This window comes from Drosophila suzukii, chromosome 3 (assembly GCF_043229965.1).
Source record: "Drosophila suzukii chromosome 3, CBGP_Dsuzu_IsoJpt1.0, whole genome shotgun sequence".
NCBI lineage: Eukaryota > Metazoa > Arthropoda > Insecta > Diptera > Drosophilidae > Drosophila > Drosophila suzukii.
Window position 1 is genome coordinate 1995006 of NC_092082.1, and position 15516 is coordinate 2010521.

At 45.2% G+C, this 15516-nt stretch overlaps 3 protein-coding genes across 5 annotated transcripts; 1 reads left to right on the forward strand and 2 right to left on the reverse strand.

The window, feature by feature from the left end:
• Positions 1-174: 174 nt before the first annotated feature.
• Positions 175-4931, reverse strand: Oseg4 (intraflagellar transport protein Oseg4). Its single transcript, XM_036814402.3, has 9 exons — positions 4648-4931; positions 4477-4588; positions 3735-4171; positions 3504-3678; positions 2873-3445; positions 2713-2816; positions 2368-2660; positions 614-2314; positions 175-558 (listed from the first exon to the last, which is right to left on the reverse strand). The coding sequence occupies exons 1-9, from the start codon at positions 4669-4671 to the stop codon at positions 366-368; spliced, it is 3612 nt and encodes a 1203-aa protein (XP_036670297.2). The 5' UTR covers positions 4672-4931; the 3' UTR covers positions 175-365.
• Positions 4932-5347: 416 nt separating this feature from the next.
• PIG-Wb (Phosphatidylinositol glycan anchor biosynthesis class W b) lies at positions 5348-7148 on the reverse strand. Its single transcript, XM_017078010.4, has 2 exons — positions 6143-7148; positions 5348-6086 (listed from the first exon to the last, which is right to left on the reverse strand). Exons 1-2 carry the CDS (start codon positions 6945-6947, stop codon positions 5407-5409), a joined length of 1485 nt encoding a protein of 494 aa, XP_016933499.2. The 5' UTR covers positions 6948-7148; the 3' UTR covers positions 5348-5406.
• Positions 7149-8040: 892 nt separating this feature from the next.
• Gk2 (Glycerol kinase 2) lies at positions 8041-15105 on the forward strand. 3 transcript variants are annotated; one of them, XM_017079327.4, is made up of 3 exons: positions 8041-8219; positions 12849-13475; positions 13567-15105. In XM_017079327.4, the coding sequence occupies exons 2-3, from the start codon at positions 12854-12856 to the stop codon at positions 14673-14675; spliced, it is 1731 nt and encodes a 576-aa protein (XP_016934816.2). In that variant the 5' UTR covers positions 8041-8219; positions 12849-12853; the 3' UTR covers positions 14676-15105. The 3 variants fall into 3 exon arrangements, with proteins under 3 accessions (XP_016934816.2, XP_065721156.2, XP_016934815.2); XM_065865084.2 differs by lacking the exon at positions 8041-8219 and adding an exon at positions 8724-8745 and having other exon boundaries at positions 12853-13475; XM_017079326.4 differs by lacking the exon at positions 8041-8219 and adding an exon at positions 11337-11530.
• Positions 15106-15516: the final 411 nt, after the last annotated feature.

Below are 15516 nucleotides of genomic sequence, written 5' to 3' on the forward strand. Positions count from 1 at the left end.
GTTTTAAAGTAGTAACGTTGAAGAAACATCGATGTCATCGATGTTTTCCAAGCATCGGTAATCGGTAACATCGATATCTTCCATCTCTATCCTGGGAATTTAATTTTTGAAATTAACTGATCTTTTTAGATTTCCGTTCAAATCTTATTCTATTAATGGTTCAAAATACTAATATGCCATGTGGTCCTGATAAAGGATCTAAACTAAAAATGTATTTATACGAATTAAAAAATACGACAGATGTACATTTTTATTCCACACTAAATTGAAAATAAGAAACCATTTAAAAAATTTCTTACTGAGAAGATAGCCTGACCCAAAAAGTATCTAGCAGTGGGAGTAATTCTAAAACTCTAAGTAATTTTTTAGATTTCCACCGTCATGGACACAATCAAACTGTGGCACAGTGGGCAAGTGCGATGCCGTGAGATCTCTGTGGGAGCAGCACAGTGGTGGCAGGTGGTGCAGATCCAAATGTTGTTCGTGGGCTGGGTGATGGGTTTTCCAGAAGAAATGCATGCGGGAAACCGGGCATTACACTCCGGGCAAGCAGGTGAGCTAAAAATAAATCCATTAATATTAGGGCTATTCCATATCATGATACTATACCAACCTGTCAGGCAGTGGCACTCCGCAGGAATAGCAGTCCACCTTCTCGCCAGCGGTGTCCTCCGGATCATACTTGGCGAAGATTCCTGCTGCCAGTTCCTCGTACTTTGAAAGGGTAGCCTCCGGCAGGTGACTCAGTTGCTCCAGCTGCATGAAGGCCTTGGAGCAGGTGCCAAAAGCCCTATCCGCACAGCTGGCCAGGGCCAACAGGCTATAGATGTGCTCCGGAGGCAGTACGTCCTCGTAGTCCCTCAGCCTCACCGCTGTGACCACCGCACTGTGGATGATCCCGAAGCGGAGTTGCCTCTGTGCGAGGAGCATGAAGTGGTAGGCCTCGGCGCAGTGCCACAGTCTCTCAATAGCGGCCGCATCCTCCAGGGCAATGGAGTCCAGCAGGGTGTTCCTGCCGCTGGCGTAGTCAATCTCCGGCGTGGCCACCGCCTTCAGGTGCTCCTCCGCCAAGAGAGCAGCCAGCACGTAGAGCTTCTTGATCCTCAGCAGGGGAGCCCGCCTCTCCTGCTCCCGCTCCGCCATTTGGGAAAGCAGACGAGCTGCATCCAGGTGGCGTCCGGCATTCCGCTGCATCTCGATGGCCTCCTTGAGCCGTCCCTCCTGGAGCAACTGGGCCGCATGCTTGGCTATCAGTGTTTGCACCTGGGGCAGCTGGAATCTCTGGGCCAGCTCCACGGCCTCGCCCCACTGGCGGAGATTTACGCAGGTGGAGACGGCCGCCTTCTGGTCACCGAAGCGCAGATGGGCTTGAACTGCCTCCGAGCACATGCCCACGGAGGCCAGCATCTCAGCCAGCTTCGGGAGCAGGGGGCTCTTCTCCGGCAGCCGTTCGACGCACTTTTCCAAATCGTCAAACTGCTCCAGGTGGTACAGGGCCTCCATGTAGCCCTCCAGATAGTGCGACTTCTCGTAGTACTCCCTGGCACTCTCCCAGGAGCGGAGATTCGCAAAGTGGTGGCCAATCTCCCGCCAGGCAACTTCCATTTGCTGGTCGGACACACCCGATCCTCCCATTCTGTACAGCTGCACCACGCGGAACCAATCGCAGAGGGTCATGCGCAGCTCTATGGCCAGATCCCGACGATCTGCATCCAGGTAGAGCTTCTCCGCCTCCTCAAACTCCCCGTAGAACGCAGAGATCTCCGCCCTCTGGAGCTCATTTGAGTGGATGGTTCTCAGTCTCTTGACCAACTTGATCCCTGGATAGTGGGCACACCGCACAAAGGCGTTCTCCGCCGTCTCCAGTTCCAGTTTCTTCAGAGCAGACTCGGCTAGCAATCTCCAGAGCCTCGGATGCGGATTGTCCTCGATGAACTGCTTGGCATCCTCCAGACCCACGTGCTCCAGAAGATCGTCGGTATCCCGCAGGGACTTCACCCTCAGCTGGATAATATGCGATGAGTTCTGCAGTTCACCCACGCTGATGATGTCATCCAGGAGCACACTGGTGATCTCCAGGTCCTCGAAGGTGCAGATGTAGCCGGAGCAGGAGACGGGCTCCTCGGGATCGTTGCCTCGGAAAATGTACATGCGCGTCTTCTCCATCAGAGCCAAGAGCAGGGGGTTATCCTTGGCCCAGCTTACGGCCCAAACATCCTTCCTCTCCACCCGACTGAAGTTGAGTTGGGTTTCCCTATTGTCATCCAGGTCGAGGAGGGTCATCACTCCCATATGATCGATGATGGCAGCACGACTAAGGATTTATTTAGTATAGTAAGCATTTTAAAGGACAAAGAAACTACCCACGTGGAGTTGCAGTTGATGGCCATCTTGTAGACCTTGGAGTTCATCAGGTGGCGATTCCTCAGAGCCACATTGGCGATGCTGTACTCGTTGATGGCTCCAGATTCCCTGGCCACCAGCAGCAGCTTCTCGGAGAGCGCCAGTGCACAGATGGGATCACTGATGCCACGCTGCGTGGAGTGACCATCACTACTGCTCAGCATCAAATCCTTGGCCATCTCTACTCCAGTGGGTGTATCATCGATGTGGAAACGCTTCTCCTTGCGGGCCTTCACATTGTGCAGGGTGGAGGCACTCTGTAGAAAGAGGATAGTTAACAGACGGGGGTAGAGAACCTGAAGAACCCACCTTGGGGGTGTGGTAATGCCAGATGAGGATCTCCTCCTGGGAGGCTATGGCCACATAGCTCGAGTTGATGCCCACAAAGCAGGGTCGGATATCGGTGTACTTGGCTGAAGTAAAAGGTGTTAAATTGGAAAGATCTTATAGTAACCTCCTTGATACTCACAATCCACAGTGGTTCCAATGGAGTTACAAAGCAACAACTGGTAAACCCTGTCATCCGCAGGATTACTCCGATTCTCCAGGGTACTCAGAGCAACCTCCTTGATATTACTACTAACACACTCCACTCCCAGCACGCAGTGCTCACTACTGGAGGCCAGGCACAAAGTGGGCTCCACCTCCTTGAGGAAACTCTGATTCGAGACGGTGTTCCAGAAGGTGATCACACTCATGGGCGAGTCTCTGGAACCAGAGCCAGTGTTCAGGAACACCACAGTCTTCTCGAAGTAACACCAGATGTAGTCGGGTCGAATGTTGGCAAAGTAGATGAACGAGTCCACGGCCATGGCGATGCGAAGGGATTTACCCTCCCAACTGAGCGAGGTGATGTCGGTGCCCGGAACTTTAAGGGTCCTGTAGATCCTGCCCAGCGGCGAGTAGAAGCACACCTGGTTGGAGTCACGCTGCGAAGGAGGGGTTACCGTATCCAAAGTGGTTCCACAGATGGCCAAAACCGTGCCATCATGGTTCCACTTGGCGTCCACATTGCGCATCCCAGTGTCGAAGATTGTGGGGGCTGTAATAGAATTAGATTGGGTTATATGTTAATATTTGGAGTCTGTATCATAGCCCACCATCATCATTTTCATTCCTCATGATCTGCACCCTTCCGTTCTCATAGCAAATGGCCAAAACAGGACGTTTCCGACTCTGGGGCACCCTCCCACTGAACCAGCAGATGCTGGCTATGCGATGCCCCCTGGAGGAGGAGCCCCCAGTGATGCTCACGCACTGGATGTGTAGCTTCATCTGGATTAGAAGAAACAAATTAAGATGGATAAAGAAGAAATCTCATATCTACTCACAGCAAAGTTCCCTTGGTTATCGTACAGATGACACTCCCCGTTGGCCAAGGCGAACAGGATGAGCCGGTTATCCGGACTCCATTGAACACCAGTCAGATGAGTTCCCTTGAGCTCCTTGCCAAAGATGCGATTACCATCAACGGAGCCCACTATAATGGCGCCATCCTCGTAGACAATGCAGATTCTAGAGCCGTCCGAGGTCCAACTCATGCTGGCCACCGTGGACTTTTTCCTGTCGTTGGTCATCTCTTCGTACCAGGATCCCTTGTACAGCATCCACACCATGATCACCCCGTCCGTGTCCGAGGAGGTCAGCTTCTGCTGGGCATCGTTCCAAGTGACCACCCTCACCGACTCCTTGTGCCCATCCAGCGTTTGGTTCATGGACAGATTGGAGACGGCGGCCAGGCCACCTTTATTTTGGCCATTGGGAGAAGCTAAAGATTAAAGATTGATATATCAAGTACGTTTAATTTCAGTTCTGGTATAGTCATGTTGATAAATTAAAAGATATAGTTTATTTAATTGGGACGCGAGGGTCTACACTTATATTAATCACTTTTCAGAACCGTATATCTTGATCTTGACATTAATTAAAGATTTCGCATACACACTAGTTGAAGAGATTAAGAGCGGTTGATAAACTCAAATGGTAGATTGCAATGTACTCAAAACAAGTAGATAGATACTACCTATTAGATATGGTGGGTACCTTCTTCGAACCCAGTTCTTATAGACTTACCCTGATCCAACTTCAGGACCTTGAGCAGTCCATCCGTGCCGGCCACTGCAATATAACCCTCCTCTTTGTTCCAGGCAATGCAGTTGAGCTTGACATTGTTGGGTATGGCAATCTGGGGATCAAGACCTTTTAAATTATTATTTATCCACTTAAAACTAAGGCTATGCCTACCTTTTTGCTGAGATAAACAAACATCTTTGGACTAAAATTGCACCTGTATTTCCTTTAACTATTTTTCACCATTTGCTGTGGCAACCAAACGAAATGGTTTCCATGGCGACTTTAACTACAGTTTGGATGGGCTTATATTATAGCCACGCACTGCTCAACTGGCTAAAATACAAGCCTGTTTTGTGGCCATAAAGTGGTTTAATTGGTATTTGTGGTAAGTGGTGGAGAAGAACCTGTTGCCACATTTTGCTATCGAAGCACCTGTATGTTATCGAAGGCGGATCTTTCAAATACCGATGTGGAAAATAGAATATTTATATTTATAAATTGAAGATTTTAAAACAAACATATCATTTGGAATTTATAGAACATGCTCACTTAATTTAATAGATAATTAGTTATAAGGAGGTCAGAGTATGCAATCACTTATAAATTATAGATTGCATTTACTGTCAACTGATATCTGATAGTAAATTTCTAAGGCCACCTTTCAAAAAGGAGTCCAACCCAAATAAAATAAATAACTGTCCAATATGACACCTAATCGTTTAACGAAAGTCACAAATTGCGGGGATAGTTAAACAAGCTTATCAAACCAATAAGTTGGTTGGCAAGACCATAAAGATAGAGAAAAGCCATGCCATAAAAAATACTACAATTAAAATTCCACATTGTATCACTATTACAAATGGTATACTTGTAATACTAGTAATATATTTACACTATATTCATTTAAATCACAGAAACACAAAGTGCATATTAGGCTAATCGAATTCCCCTCTTTAGCAATTCATGGGCCATTTTAGTGCCCAAGAACATGTAGACTAATAGGATAATCACGGACTCAAAGTTGGAGCGATCTTCTGGCTTGAGGAACATGTTCACCCCACCGGTTAGTACATTGGCCACCAGGAAGAAAGTCAATCCGTTTTGGTTGAGGGCTTGATTGATGGTAAACGGAACAATGGACCTATCCCTTGCCTTGGCCGGAGAATCTCCTGTCAGCAGACCCTTCTCCTGATCCTCTGAGGGACTCGCTTCCCACGGCATCACACTGTTGATCACAAAGTCTATGGCTCCAAAGCTGGCCCACAAAGTGGTGCACCCGATGGCCAGCATCCATATGACATAGCCAAGATTGCAGATCACTCTGGAGATTCCAATTCCGTAGGCACAGATGACGAACAAGCTCCAGAGGATCAGCACCAGATAGAAGAGACACCGCAGCTTCCTGACCAACTCGGAGTAGCTGAGCAGACTGGAGGCCACCATCCAGCGATTCACATATATGGACAGCAAGTACAAAGCCACAAATCCTGGCAAGGAGACCAGACCCTCGCGATTCGCATTGAATAGGTTGGAGCGCTCCACATCCTCATTCATCACATAGTCGGAGATGCCCAGGAAACTCAGGCCAAACTGGTGGATCAGCAAGAGACCTGGAAGATTATTTACTAAGTTACCAAGTTCAAGGAAACAAGGGTTTATCTACTACCAAGTCCCAGAGGCAGCAAATGCAGATCCCTGCGAGCCAAAAGGCTGACCAGAGCTCCCAGGAACTTGGTAAATCCCAGGGTAAAGAAGGCATTCAGATGCTGCCCGTACTCGTGAGCATCCTGTCCATAGCCCAGTGTCAAAATGGACACAGTGCGAGCCAATCCCAAGAGGATCAAAGGCATGGCTGAGTATATCACACTCCTCCGGAAATCCGACAAGTGCCTGGACCTCCGGGACACCATGGCCATGGTGAATACGAACAGACCAATGCCAGTGTCCATTAGCTTGGCTCCATACTGCCTGCTCTTCCGATAGGGTCTATAGAAGCTGCCAAAGTCGATGGCCAGAATGCAGATGGCGGTGATCAGGTGGGTCAGGGCACGCAGAACGGACAGAGCCATGGGTCGATTGCCACCCAAGTCGAACTGGCTGCGAGTTCGAGCCAGATCCAAGGCCCTACTCCTCCGCAGGAACCACAAGGTGACCACGAAGATCACCACTCCAATGTAGCTGCTATAATCCACGGCTACTGTAACGAGCAGAATGCAGGGCAGGATGACCAGGACAAACTCCACCGCATAGCAGAGATTGGGGGAGCCATGGAGACGCAGCCTGTGGGTCACCACTCTGGCCAGGAGGATGCACCAGAAGGTGGTCAGGATCAGCAGCAGGGACTCCCAGCTCTGGACCAGAGTGCCACTCCAGTCCCAGTCGTATTCCTGGCCCAATCCCAGGCGCTCCTCGAGGGTAAGGTTGTCCGGATTCAGATCGGGAATGGGTTCCTCTGTCGCTCGACTGCCCATGGCGACTGGCTAGGCGCTATGGATACCCCTTAGACTCCCTAACTCGCCAGCAGGCTGATAAAACCTGCACTTAATCTGCCTGCTGATAGTCGCCACTTATCGGTAACCGAGTGATAGGCATAGTCATAGCCGTTCGATTCGGGTCTCAATAAAAAACACAAAACTCGAAATTCGAATTACGGAATTCGTTAAACTTCAAACATTAGAATGTCGCACTGATAGCAACTGAGTCGCGGCATTCCTTTTGGAATTTGAAGAGCGGAGATAAGAAATGGGTGTCAATAATATTTCATACTGAACTGGATTCCTTTAAGTTCAAGGATAACTATTTTTTGACAGAGTTTCAACAACTGTACTCAGCTTTTCTCTGTCTGTAGCTACGCACAATTCTTATCTATGCTTTGTTTACCTAATTTAACGCTTTTCACACCTGACAGTAATTAGCTACTGATAAATATAAACCGAACTTTGCTTTTACGGGCCGTTAAACCATTAAGGAATGGACTGAACAATACTGGCGCAACAAACAAGGCGCAGAACGATCACTTGAGTAAAATATCTCCAGTGTGTCATTACATTTTGTAACTTCTTTGCCAACAGAAAATATTATGCAAATGTATGATATTTTTGAAAAAGCACGTTCGTCACCCATTATTTACTTTAAAGGTAGTTTAAGACTTTTGCTACACAGTAAAGGTTCGATTTCCAACCTTAAGAGGGTCTTGAACAGAACAAACAAGTCTTCAAGTTTAAAAAATTGTTAAACAAAACGGAGATGGTATACGGATACATAAATAATTTGGATACGAAACGTTTAAAACTGTTTTGTTTTTTAACAAATTTGGATTACGTTGTTTTTATTTATTGTATATATATTTATATATCATATAGTTGTTTAAGTAATGGACTTATACGAGTTTCTTAATTTTTATAGAGTTACTTAGCTATTTCTATTTTCTTACTATTACAATTAACTTTTTATTTAAATTTGAATGCGCGCTCTTGGTAATCGATTGACCAAATTCGATAGTTCGCAACGGACTGCTATTAAATTCCGCCCATCTGGCAGCCCCGAAGCAGTTGGTATATTTTAGTGCTTTTGTTAATTTGGAGAAAAGAGGCTCGTCTGCGGTTGCAAAGTATAAAACCGCAAAAAGGCCATAAAATGTTATTTATCCTGCAAATAAAGTGTGCCGACTTAATGTCGGACATCTAGGTTTCTCGCTATTGACCAGCTCAACTTAAAATTAAGTTAGGGCAGTGCAAATGTGGGTGAGTTTTGCCTTGTGCCGGCACGTGTTTGCATTTTTTTTGTGTTTTTGTTACTTAACAAGCTGTTAATTAAAGCTTTTAAGAAATGTGTTAATTGAGAGACGAGCTAATTTGTTAATTATACCCCATATTTAGTGATTGAGGTTAAATTATGGGTTGTACCAGTGCACATTACGTAGCTTTGTTGTGCTTTCCCTATTTGTGACGTCATGGGGCGTTGGACCAATCAGAACGCAGCTTTCAAGGGGCTTGTCCCACTGGTGACGTAGGCAGCAGCCGACGTCTGTTGTAATATTGATTTTTTGTTCGTGCTGAAAAACCACGTGAGTGGGCCAAGTTTCCACCCACATTACCTTCCCCCTTTCGATCATTACACGATATGTATGCTTTTGTTGTTCAGCTCGATAAATATACCCATTCAAACGCAAACGTTCGACGCAGTGAGATCGCCAATACGGAAGCAAAAAGTGCAGTTTATTTTCTAAATATTTTCGCAATTTAAGTTTACGTAACTAATTGCAGGCAAGTGCTAAAGAAATTATAAATATAGGTGGGTCTGGGTGTACACTAAACAAAACTAAGATCACAAAGTGGAAACTATAATCATACATACAAATTATAAATTGAATGAAAACATTAACGATAACCCCAAATAATAAAAAAACAATTACGAACAATTTATCTGAATGCCATGTGAATCAATAAAATTACTATAATTATATACTGCAAAACCCTCAATGTTAGTTTTATTGATTTATTGTGTAACGATGTTTTTAATATTAACTAAATAAATAAGTATAGAGTACATATTTTTTCAGCCTGTAAGAGCTCTTAAGCTTTTCTATCAACAACACTCTCTTGAAAACGTGTGCACATTATTCTAGATGCAACTAGATGATTAAACTATTAGATGGCGCCTGAAAAGCTTACTAATCGAGTGACCTTTGACCTGACGTGACTGAGTATTTCATTACATGTTCAATAACCTCCATCTCTCCCCCTTTTGCGCTGCCATTACTGATCGACATATCAAAAACATCAGCACACCCAGCAATGAAATGCAATCACAACAAAAGCTGGCCTTATCAACAGCAACAAATATTTCTGCAATCATTTCGAGCGAGAAATTTAGTCATACGATACAATATGATTGTGATAAGCAAGCTATATATAGTCCACAGGTCGTATGAGTAATTTAATTTATGCATGTAGGTGCGAAAAGTTTAGTGAACCTTTGTACCCCTGATGTAATCATTTATTGCACTACTTGCACTCGAATCACACGATTTATAAAAGAGAACAAAAAAAGCATAAAGCGAAATGCAAATAAAGATCATTTCCAGTATATGTAACTCTGATATTGTGACTGAAATTGCAGCCCAATAATAATACGATAATTTACAATGACTTAATGGGTTCTACAAAGATATACACTCCCACTTTGTATATAAGCAGGGGTATATGAGTAAACAAAAATCGCACAGCAAGGAAATACAATTCATTATCATGCTGGTCGATGGTCAAGTCGGTTTGAAAATACCCTTTGCTTCAAAAATTGTTGAAAATCAAATAGAAAAAATCATTATAAATTATATTGTGTCTTAAAAAAGTGGTTTTGTGGTTAAAAATATATGCATATTCTTATGTTTCATTTTTTAACTCGAATATTTACACTGACACTAAATAGCAGCATATTCCTCGCATACCCAAACTGAACCATCAATTCCCTACTTGAGGCCATCAACTCGGACCAAATTGCTTTCGTTTGTGGGCCAACACACATGGCACATGTATATTGTATATATTGTCACAGTGACATTTGGCTTTAATGAAGTCGATTTCATTAACTCTAGATCGGTGTTTATATAACAAACGAACGGTCGAACACACTCCCCCTTTTTGCTTAATGGATGCAAATATTTAAATACAATCATTTGCATTTCGCTTTATTTCGTTTTCTTGGCCTGCTCTTGAAGATGTCACATGAATTCCGTTTGCTTTATTTGTTTGCCCCTCAATGGAATATTTCTAATATTTGTTGTATCTTTAAATAGCCCGGTCTTTACGTATGAGCTGAATGCGTATGCGGATTGTCTTTGAAAAACTGAAGAACTTATGTGTGTGGGATAAGTTCAGTGGAATAATTTCCGCCCCTGAAATGAGACAGTATTACGTGTGCATAATTGTAGGAAATTGGGTTGCGATTCTATGCAAATCGCAGCTATAAAGATGCCTTAACGATCCCTAATTGCATTCCATTAACTAATACCGTAAAGATTCCATGGGAGTCCCAACAATTTACAGTGGTTACAGAGATTATATCCCTTGATCATTACCTATTCACATGTCAGTTCTGTTAGGTACTTTTCGATTATTGTAGCATTATCATTTTCGAAATTTCTTGAGATTGGAAGCAGACAAATTTGTATTTTTCCACTATTGATAGTGCGAATTCTAAGCGATGCCTTTTTGTGTTCTCTGAAAATTTAAGATCTTTTCCGCTATTTTAAGATTTATGGTATGAAGCTTTCTTATACTTTCTTTCTCTGTGATTTATTTGACATTTGGATTGGGAAAATGTATACTTTTCTTGACAAGGTGGAAAAAAGCCATTAACCTTTACGTTAAGTGGTAACTATTGAACTTTAATTAACACTTGCAATATATTTGGAGCTTAAAAATATTTTTTTTAGTATAATTGGTTCCACTTACAATACAGTGGACCCACTGTACCGGGTTATATCCGTCTGGGTAGAAATGCAAATGCGTGTTTTTAAATGCCAAGGCTGCCGGCGTCTGTCCCAACCAGTTGGCAGTTTATTGCACCGAGGAGCGTCTACGGCAGCACCACCCCCACCAGACCACCATGCCTCCACCACCACCCACCAATCGACCCCCTAATCCACATACACATCCACCCACCGACCCAGACATCGCCGCTCTTTGGCGGCTTGTCTTATCAGCTATCAGCTATGTTGTTGCTACTGCCGGTTTTATTGGGTCTGGTCGATGGGTAGTAGTAGTCGGTAGTCGATTTGCCCAGTCCGAATACACATCCAATACATGGTCGAATACTAAAAGCTTTTCATTGCGCTGCCGCGCCTTCGAATCGTTTGATTTTCGACTTTCAGATACATTTTGGCGCTCGCTGCGGTCGGTTGTGTTTTTATTCGTCGCGCTTTATTTCTCTCTTTCGATCAATTCCTTTCTCTTTAACTTTCCACTTACTGCCCGGCGTACTCTTTTAATTTTTAAAATATTTAAACAAGTGTGTTATCAGCAGCCCTATAATCAACAATCGAATATCAAAAGTGAGGAGCCACAATGCAATGTCAAACAACTCATTAATTACATTAATCGTTATCGAAGTAATCGTTTATTATCGTAGATATCGTAAATTATCCTTTGTAATTGGAACAATCGTAAATTAATTCTTTGATGGTTTTTATTTGAATGTTCCGAGCAAGTGGGTGGGCAAATATTGCTCGATCAGCCCACTAAAAAAGTGCTTTCCATATCTAATCTACGATTCCTGGTAACATAACAGTTTATGGATCGTGTATCGATAGCTGCTTATCTGAGAACAGTGCTTAACGAAAGTACCCAGCCATAACGGCTGGACTTTCAAAAATGTCCCCAAATAAAATAACCTGAAAACCAGATGAATCCGGAAAGCCGGGAAACTGTGGAAAGTTTTCGAATGTAAATCTGAATCAGCTAACCTACCGGTGAAATTAAAAACCTATATGTAGTCCGGCCAATCAGCCAGTGCACTCGATCATTAGGGTCTTATCTCTGCCCCGAGCACTTGACCTTGTCGCAGAGGCCTCAATCACGAATCAGTAGTTTACCATAATTTATGTATTCCAGTTTCTGGCCCCCGTTCTGAGAGGCGGAGCTCCAAATCCGAGCGATAAGTTGTTGGCGTCAACAGCAAGTGTGTTTCTGTGTGAGAGTGGGAAGAGGGCTCGACCATTAGATTCAGAATGGGAATGGGAATCCAGCCCCCAACGGGCCTGGCGGGTACAAAGTCAAACAATGGCCAAACAAGTGCTCGAGTACAATGTACTCGTGTATGCACACATGTCCATTTCAGATCATATCGCTCGGCAGGTCCACAATGTCCATATGTCCACAGGTCTCCCTGGAAGTGTGAATCGCAAATAAAGAACCAGGGTGTTGAAAATACTGTGGGGAGTGCGTATATGTCATATACTAGGTGATATGAAGCGATGATTGCTCGTCACAGCCTTTCAACTTTATCTTAATTCGTTATCGCCAAATGATTTTATGGTTATTGTGCTTGAAATATTGGTTGGACCTCCATCGGAAGTACCTTCCATGCGGTCGTTTTAAGCTTTTGGGTTTTTCGAGGTGTCATTTAATGGGCGACAGAAAAATATGGCTATTAGATAATAAAATATTTATGGTCTTTATAGCTCTTTATCATTCCTTAGTAGTTTACAAGTCATAAACGATAGTTATTTAAGCTATAAGTTTATTGAAAAATGTAGGTAAGGACGTTTTAGTGATAGTCACAAGCATTTTATTTATAAACATTGAATTTAAACCCATTCTACAACCCATTGTTATGCAACTAGCTTATCTAATCGGTTTCCAATCTTGCAGGCAGCATGACTGAGGGCAAGAACTTACCCCACTCGAGTGCGGATGTGCCTTTCCGCAGCAAGGAGCTGCGCAAGCAGTCGCTGATCCAGCACACCGGTCTGGTCGGAGTCATCGATGAGGGCACCAAGACCATTGGCTTCTCCATCTACACCACCCCGGACTTCAAGGAGATCGCCGCACACCGGGTGGAGCTGGGCGTGATCACGCCCCAGGATGGCTGGTACGAGCAGGATCCGATGGAGATGATGGCCTCGATCAACAAGTGCGCCGAGGAGGCCATCAAGCAGCTGCCCGAGCTGGGCTTCTCCGCCAGCGACATCGCCACCGTGGGCATCACGAACCAGCGTGAGACGACAATCGTCTGGGATGCGGTCACCGGCAAGCCACTGTACAATGCACTCCTGTGGAAGGACATCCGCACCAGCACTACAGTGGAGCAGATCGTGGCCAAGGTCCAGGACCCGAACCACTTTCGCAGCAGCACTGGCCTGCCTATCTCCACGTACTTCTCGGCCCTGAAGATCCGCTGGCTGCGCGACAATGTGCCCGAGGTACGACAGGCCATCCGGGAGAAGCGTGCGAAGGCGGGCACCGTCGACAGCTGGATCGTCTGGAACTTGACAAATGGTAAGTAATTTTCCATATCCTAAAAGATTAACGTATATAATTCTTTATCCCTTAAAACGTATTACTCACTGGCTGATTCTTGTATACCCAGGTGCACTCCACATCACGGACGTGACGAATGCTTCCCGCACTCTGCTCATGAATCTGGAGACCCAAAGCTGGGATCCCGTACTGCTCAAAACGTTCGGCATCAAAGAGGATATGCTGCCCACCATCCACAGTTGTTCGGAGGTCTTTGGCAAAATCACTTCGGAGCGAAGTCCGCTGCGTGGAATGACCCTTAGCGGGATCATGGGAAACCAACAGGCCTCGCTATTGGGACAAATGTGCGTAAAGCCTGGTCAGACGAAGAACACGTACCGCTCCGGCTGCTTCCTGCTCTGCAATACGGGAGATAAGCCCGTCTTCTCAAGGCACGGACTGTTGACCACTGTGGCCTACAAACTGGGTCCCCAGGCACCAACGATCTACGCCATTGAGGGAGCCGTTTCGGTAGCCGGACATGCGCTCTCCTGGTTGCAAAATAAAGTGCGCATCCTCCCGGACTCCAGGGATGCGGAGAAGTATGCTGAAATGGTGCCCACATCGGGGGATGTGTACTTCGTGCCCGCCTTCACAGGATTGTATGCTCCCTACTGGCGGCAGAATGCTCGTGGTATTATCATTGGACTGACGCAGTTCACCCGGAAGAATCACATAGTGAGGGCTGCGCTGGAGAGCATCTGCTTCCAGACCCGCGACATCCTTGAGTGCATGCATCAGGAGTGCGGCTACGAAATCAACAAACTCCATGCCGATGGCAAGCTGACCACGAACAACCTACTGATGCAGCTCCAGGCGGACACGATTGGGCTGCCAGTCTTTCGCTCCCAGCTGATGGACTCCACAGCCTTCGGCGCTGCCATGTGTGCCGCCCAAGCAGAGGGTGTGGATCTCTGCCAGTTCGAACCCGAGAAGCGCTACTACGAGAACGTGCACTATGACACCTTCCTGGCCACCACCACAGAGGTGGAGCGCAAGGAACGCTACGGCAAGTGGAAGCGGGCTGTGGAGCGCAGTTTGGGATGGGTCATCAAGCAGAAGAAGACGCGGGAGCACACGGAAGAGAACTACCGCATGCTGTCCTCGCTGCCGGCGAGCATCTTTCTCATCAGCAGCTTCGCCATGCTGGTGCATTCCCTCGCCGCCAGTGGCCAGTAAAGCTTGCTGCCTGACATTCGGATCGATTCTCGGTTGTGATAGTAATTATTTGTCCGGATTTCGTTTGGATCTTACGCACTGTACATAGTCCTCAAAGGACAATGGGTGGTTGAACGTGCTTTAAACCCTGTATATAGTTGCTTAGTTAGAGCTGAACCAAGACCAAGGTCTCTGGACTGCGCTCCGACCTACTTTAAGTATCCTGTAGCCTGACTATCTTATCGTGTTTTCGTTGCATATTCTGTACGTCCTAGCCGTAGTTCCATTAACGATGGCTGGATGTCCGCGCTCCACGCACGGCCATATCAGCGGAATTGTATATAGCCAAAGTGCAAACGACACTTCTAATTTAAGTTCCGTACTCGTATGTGTATGTGTATGTAGTGATTACGCCCCTTAAATAATAAACAGAAATAATACGAAACAAAAATCTTGCGTCTTATTGCGATTTGCCAGGAATTTTACTGCAATATTTACTCGATCGCTGATTAAGCCCCTAGTTAAAGGGGAGATAATACGGAGAAGCTGTGTGGGCAAAACTCGAAGATTGAATACTCTTGAAAGGAAATAGAACTGGGGATTCAAATGGGAAACACGTGAAGAATAATTGTGTATAATTGTATAATTTATAAGAACTTTACCATTAATAATCCTACCTAGAGAATCCCTATCTGCAAATTTACCTAAGGTGGGAAGTATTCCAATATCAGGTGCGTTATCATGGAACGGAAATGTCAGGTGTCAGTTAAATATGACTAAGATAATCGATTGATTAATAGGATGAGGGTGTGTGCTTTGTTTTTTAAGGTGATACCTAAACGTTTTTAACACTAAGGTGTGT

Excerpts from the sequence above, each read along its gene's own strand:
- Gk2 (XM_017079327.4), top strand. The coding sequence starts at position 12,854 with ATGACTGAGGGCAAGAACTTACCCCACTCGAGTGCGGATGTGCCTTTC. Across the intron at positions 13,476-13,566 it reads CGTCTGGAACTTGACAAATG|GTGCACTCCACATCACGGAC; the intron begins GTAAGTAATTTT and ends TTGTATACCCAG.
- Oseg4 (XM_036814402.3), bottom strand. The coding sequence starts at position 4,671 with ATGTTTGTTTATCTCAGCAAAAAG. Across the intron at positions 2,817-2,872 it reads CATTGGAACCACTGTGGATT|CCAAGTACACCGATATCCGA; the intron begins GTGAGTATCAAG and ends CTTTTACTTCAG. Across the intron at positions 559-613 it reads GGAGTGCCACTGCCTGACAG|CTCACCTGCTTGCCCGGAGT; the intron begins GTTGGTATAGTA and ends ATTTATTTTTAG.
- PIG-Wb (XM_017078010.4), bottom strand. The coding sequence starts at position 6,947 with ATGGGCAGTCGAGCGACAGAGGAACCCATTCCCGATCTGAATCCGGAC. Across the intron at positions 6,087-6,142 it reads TTTGCTGCCTCTGGGACTTG|GTCTCTTGCTGATCCACCAG; the intron begins GTAGTAGATAAA and ends ATAATCTTCCAG.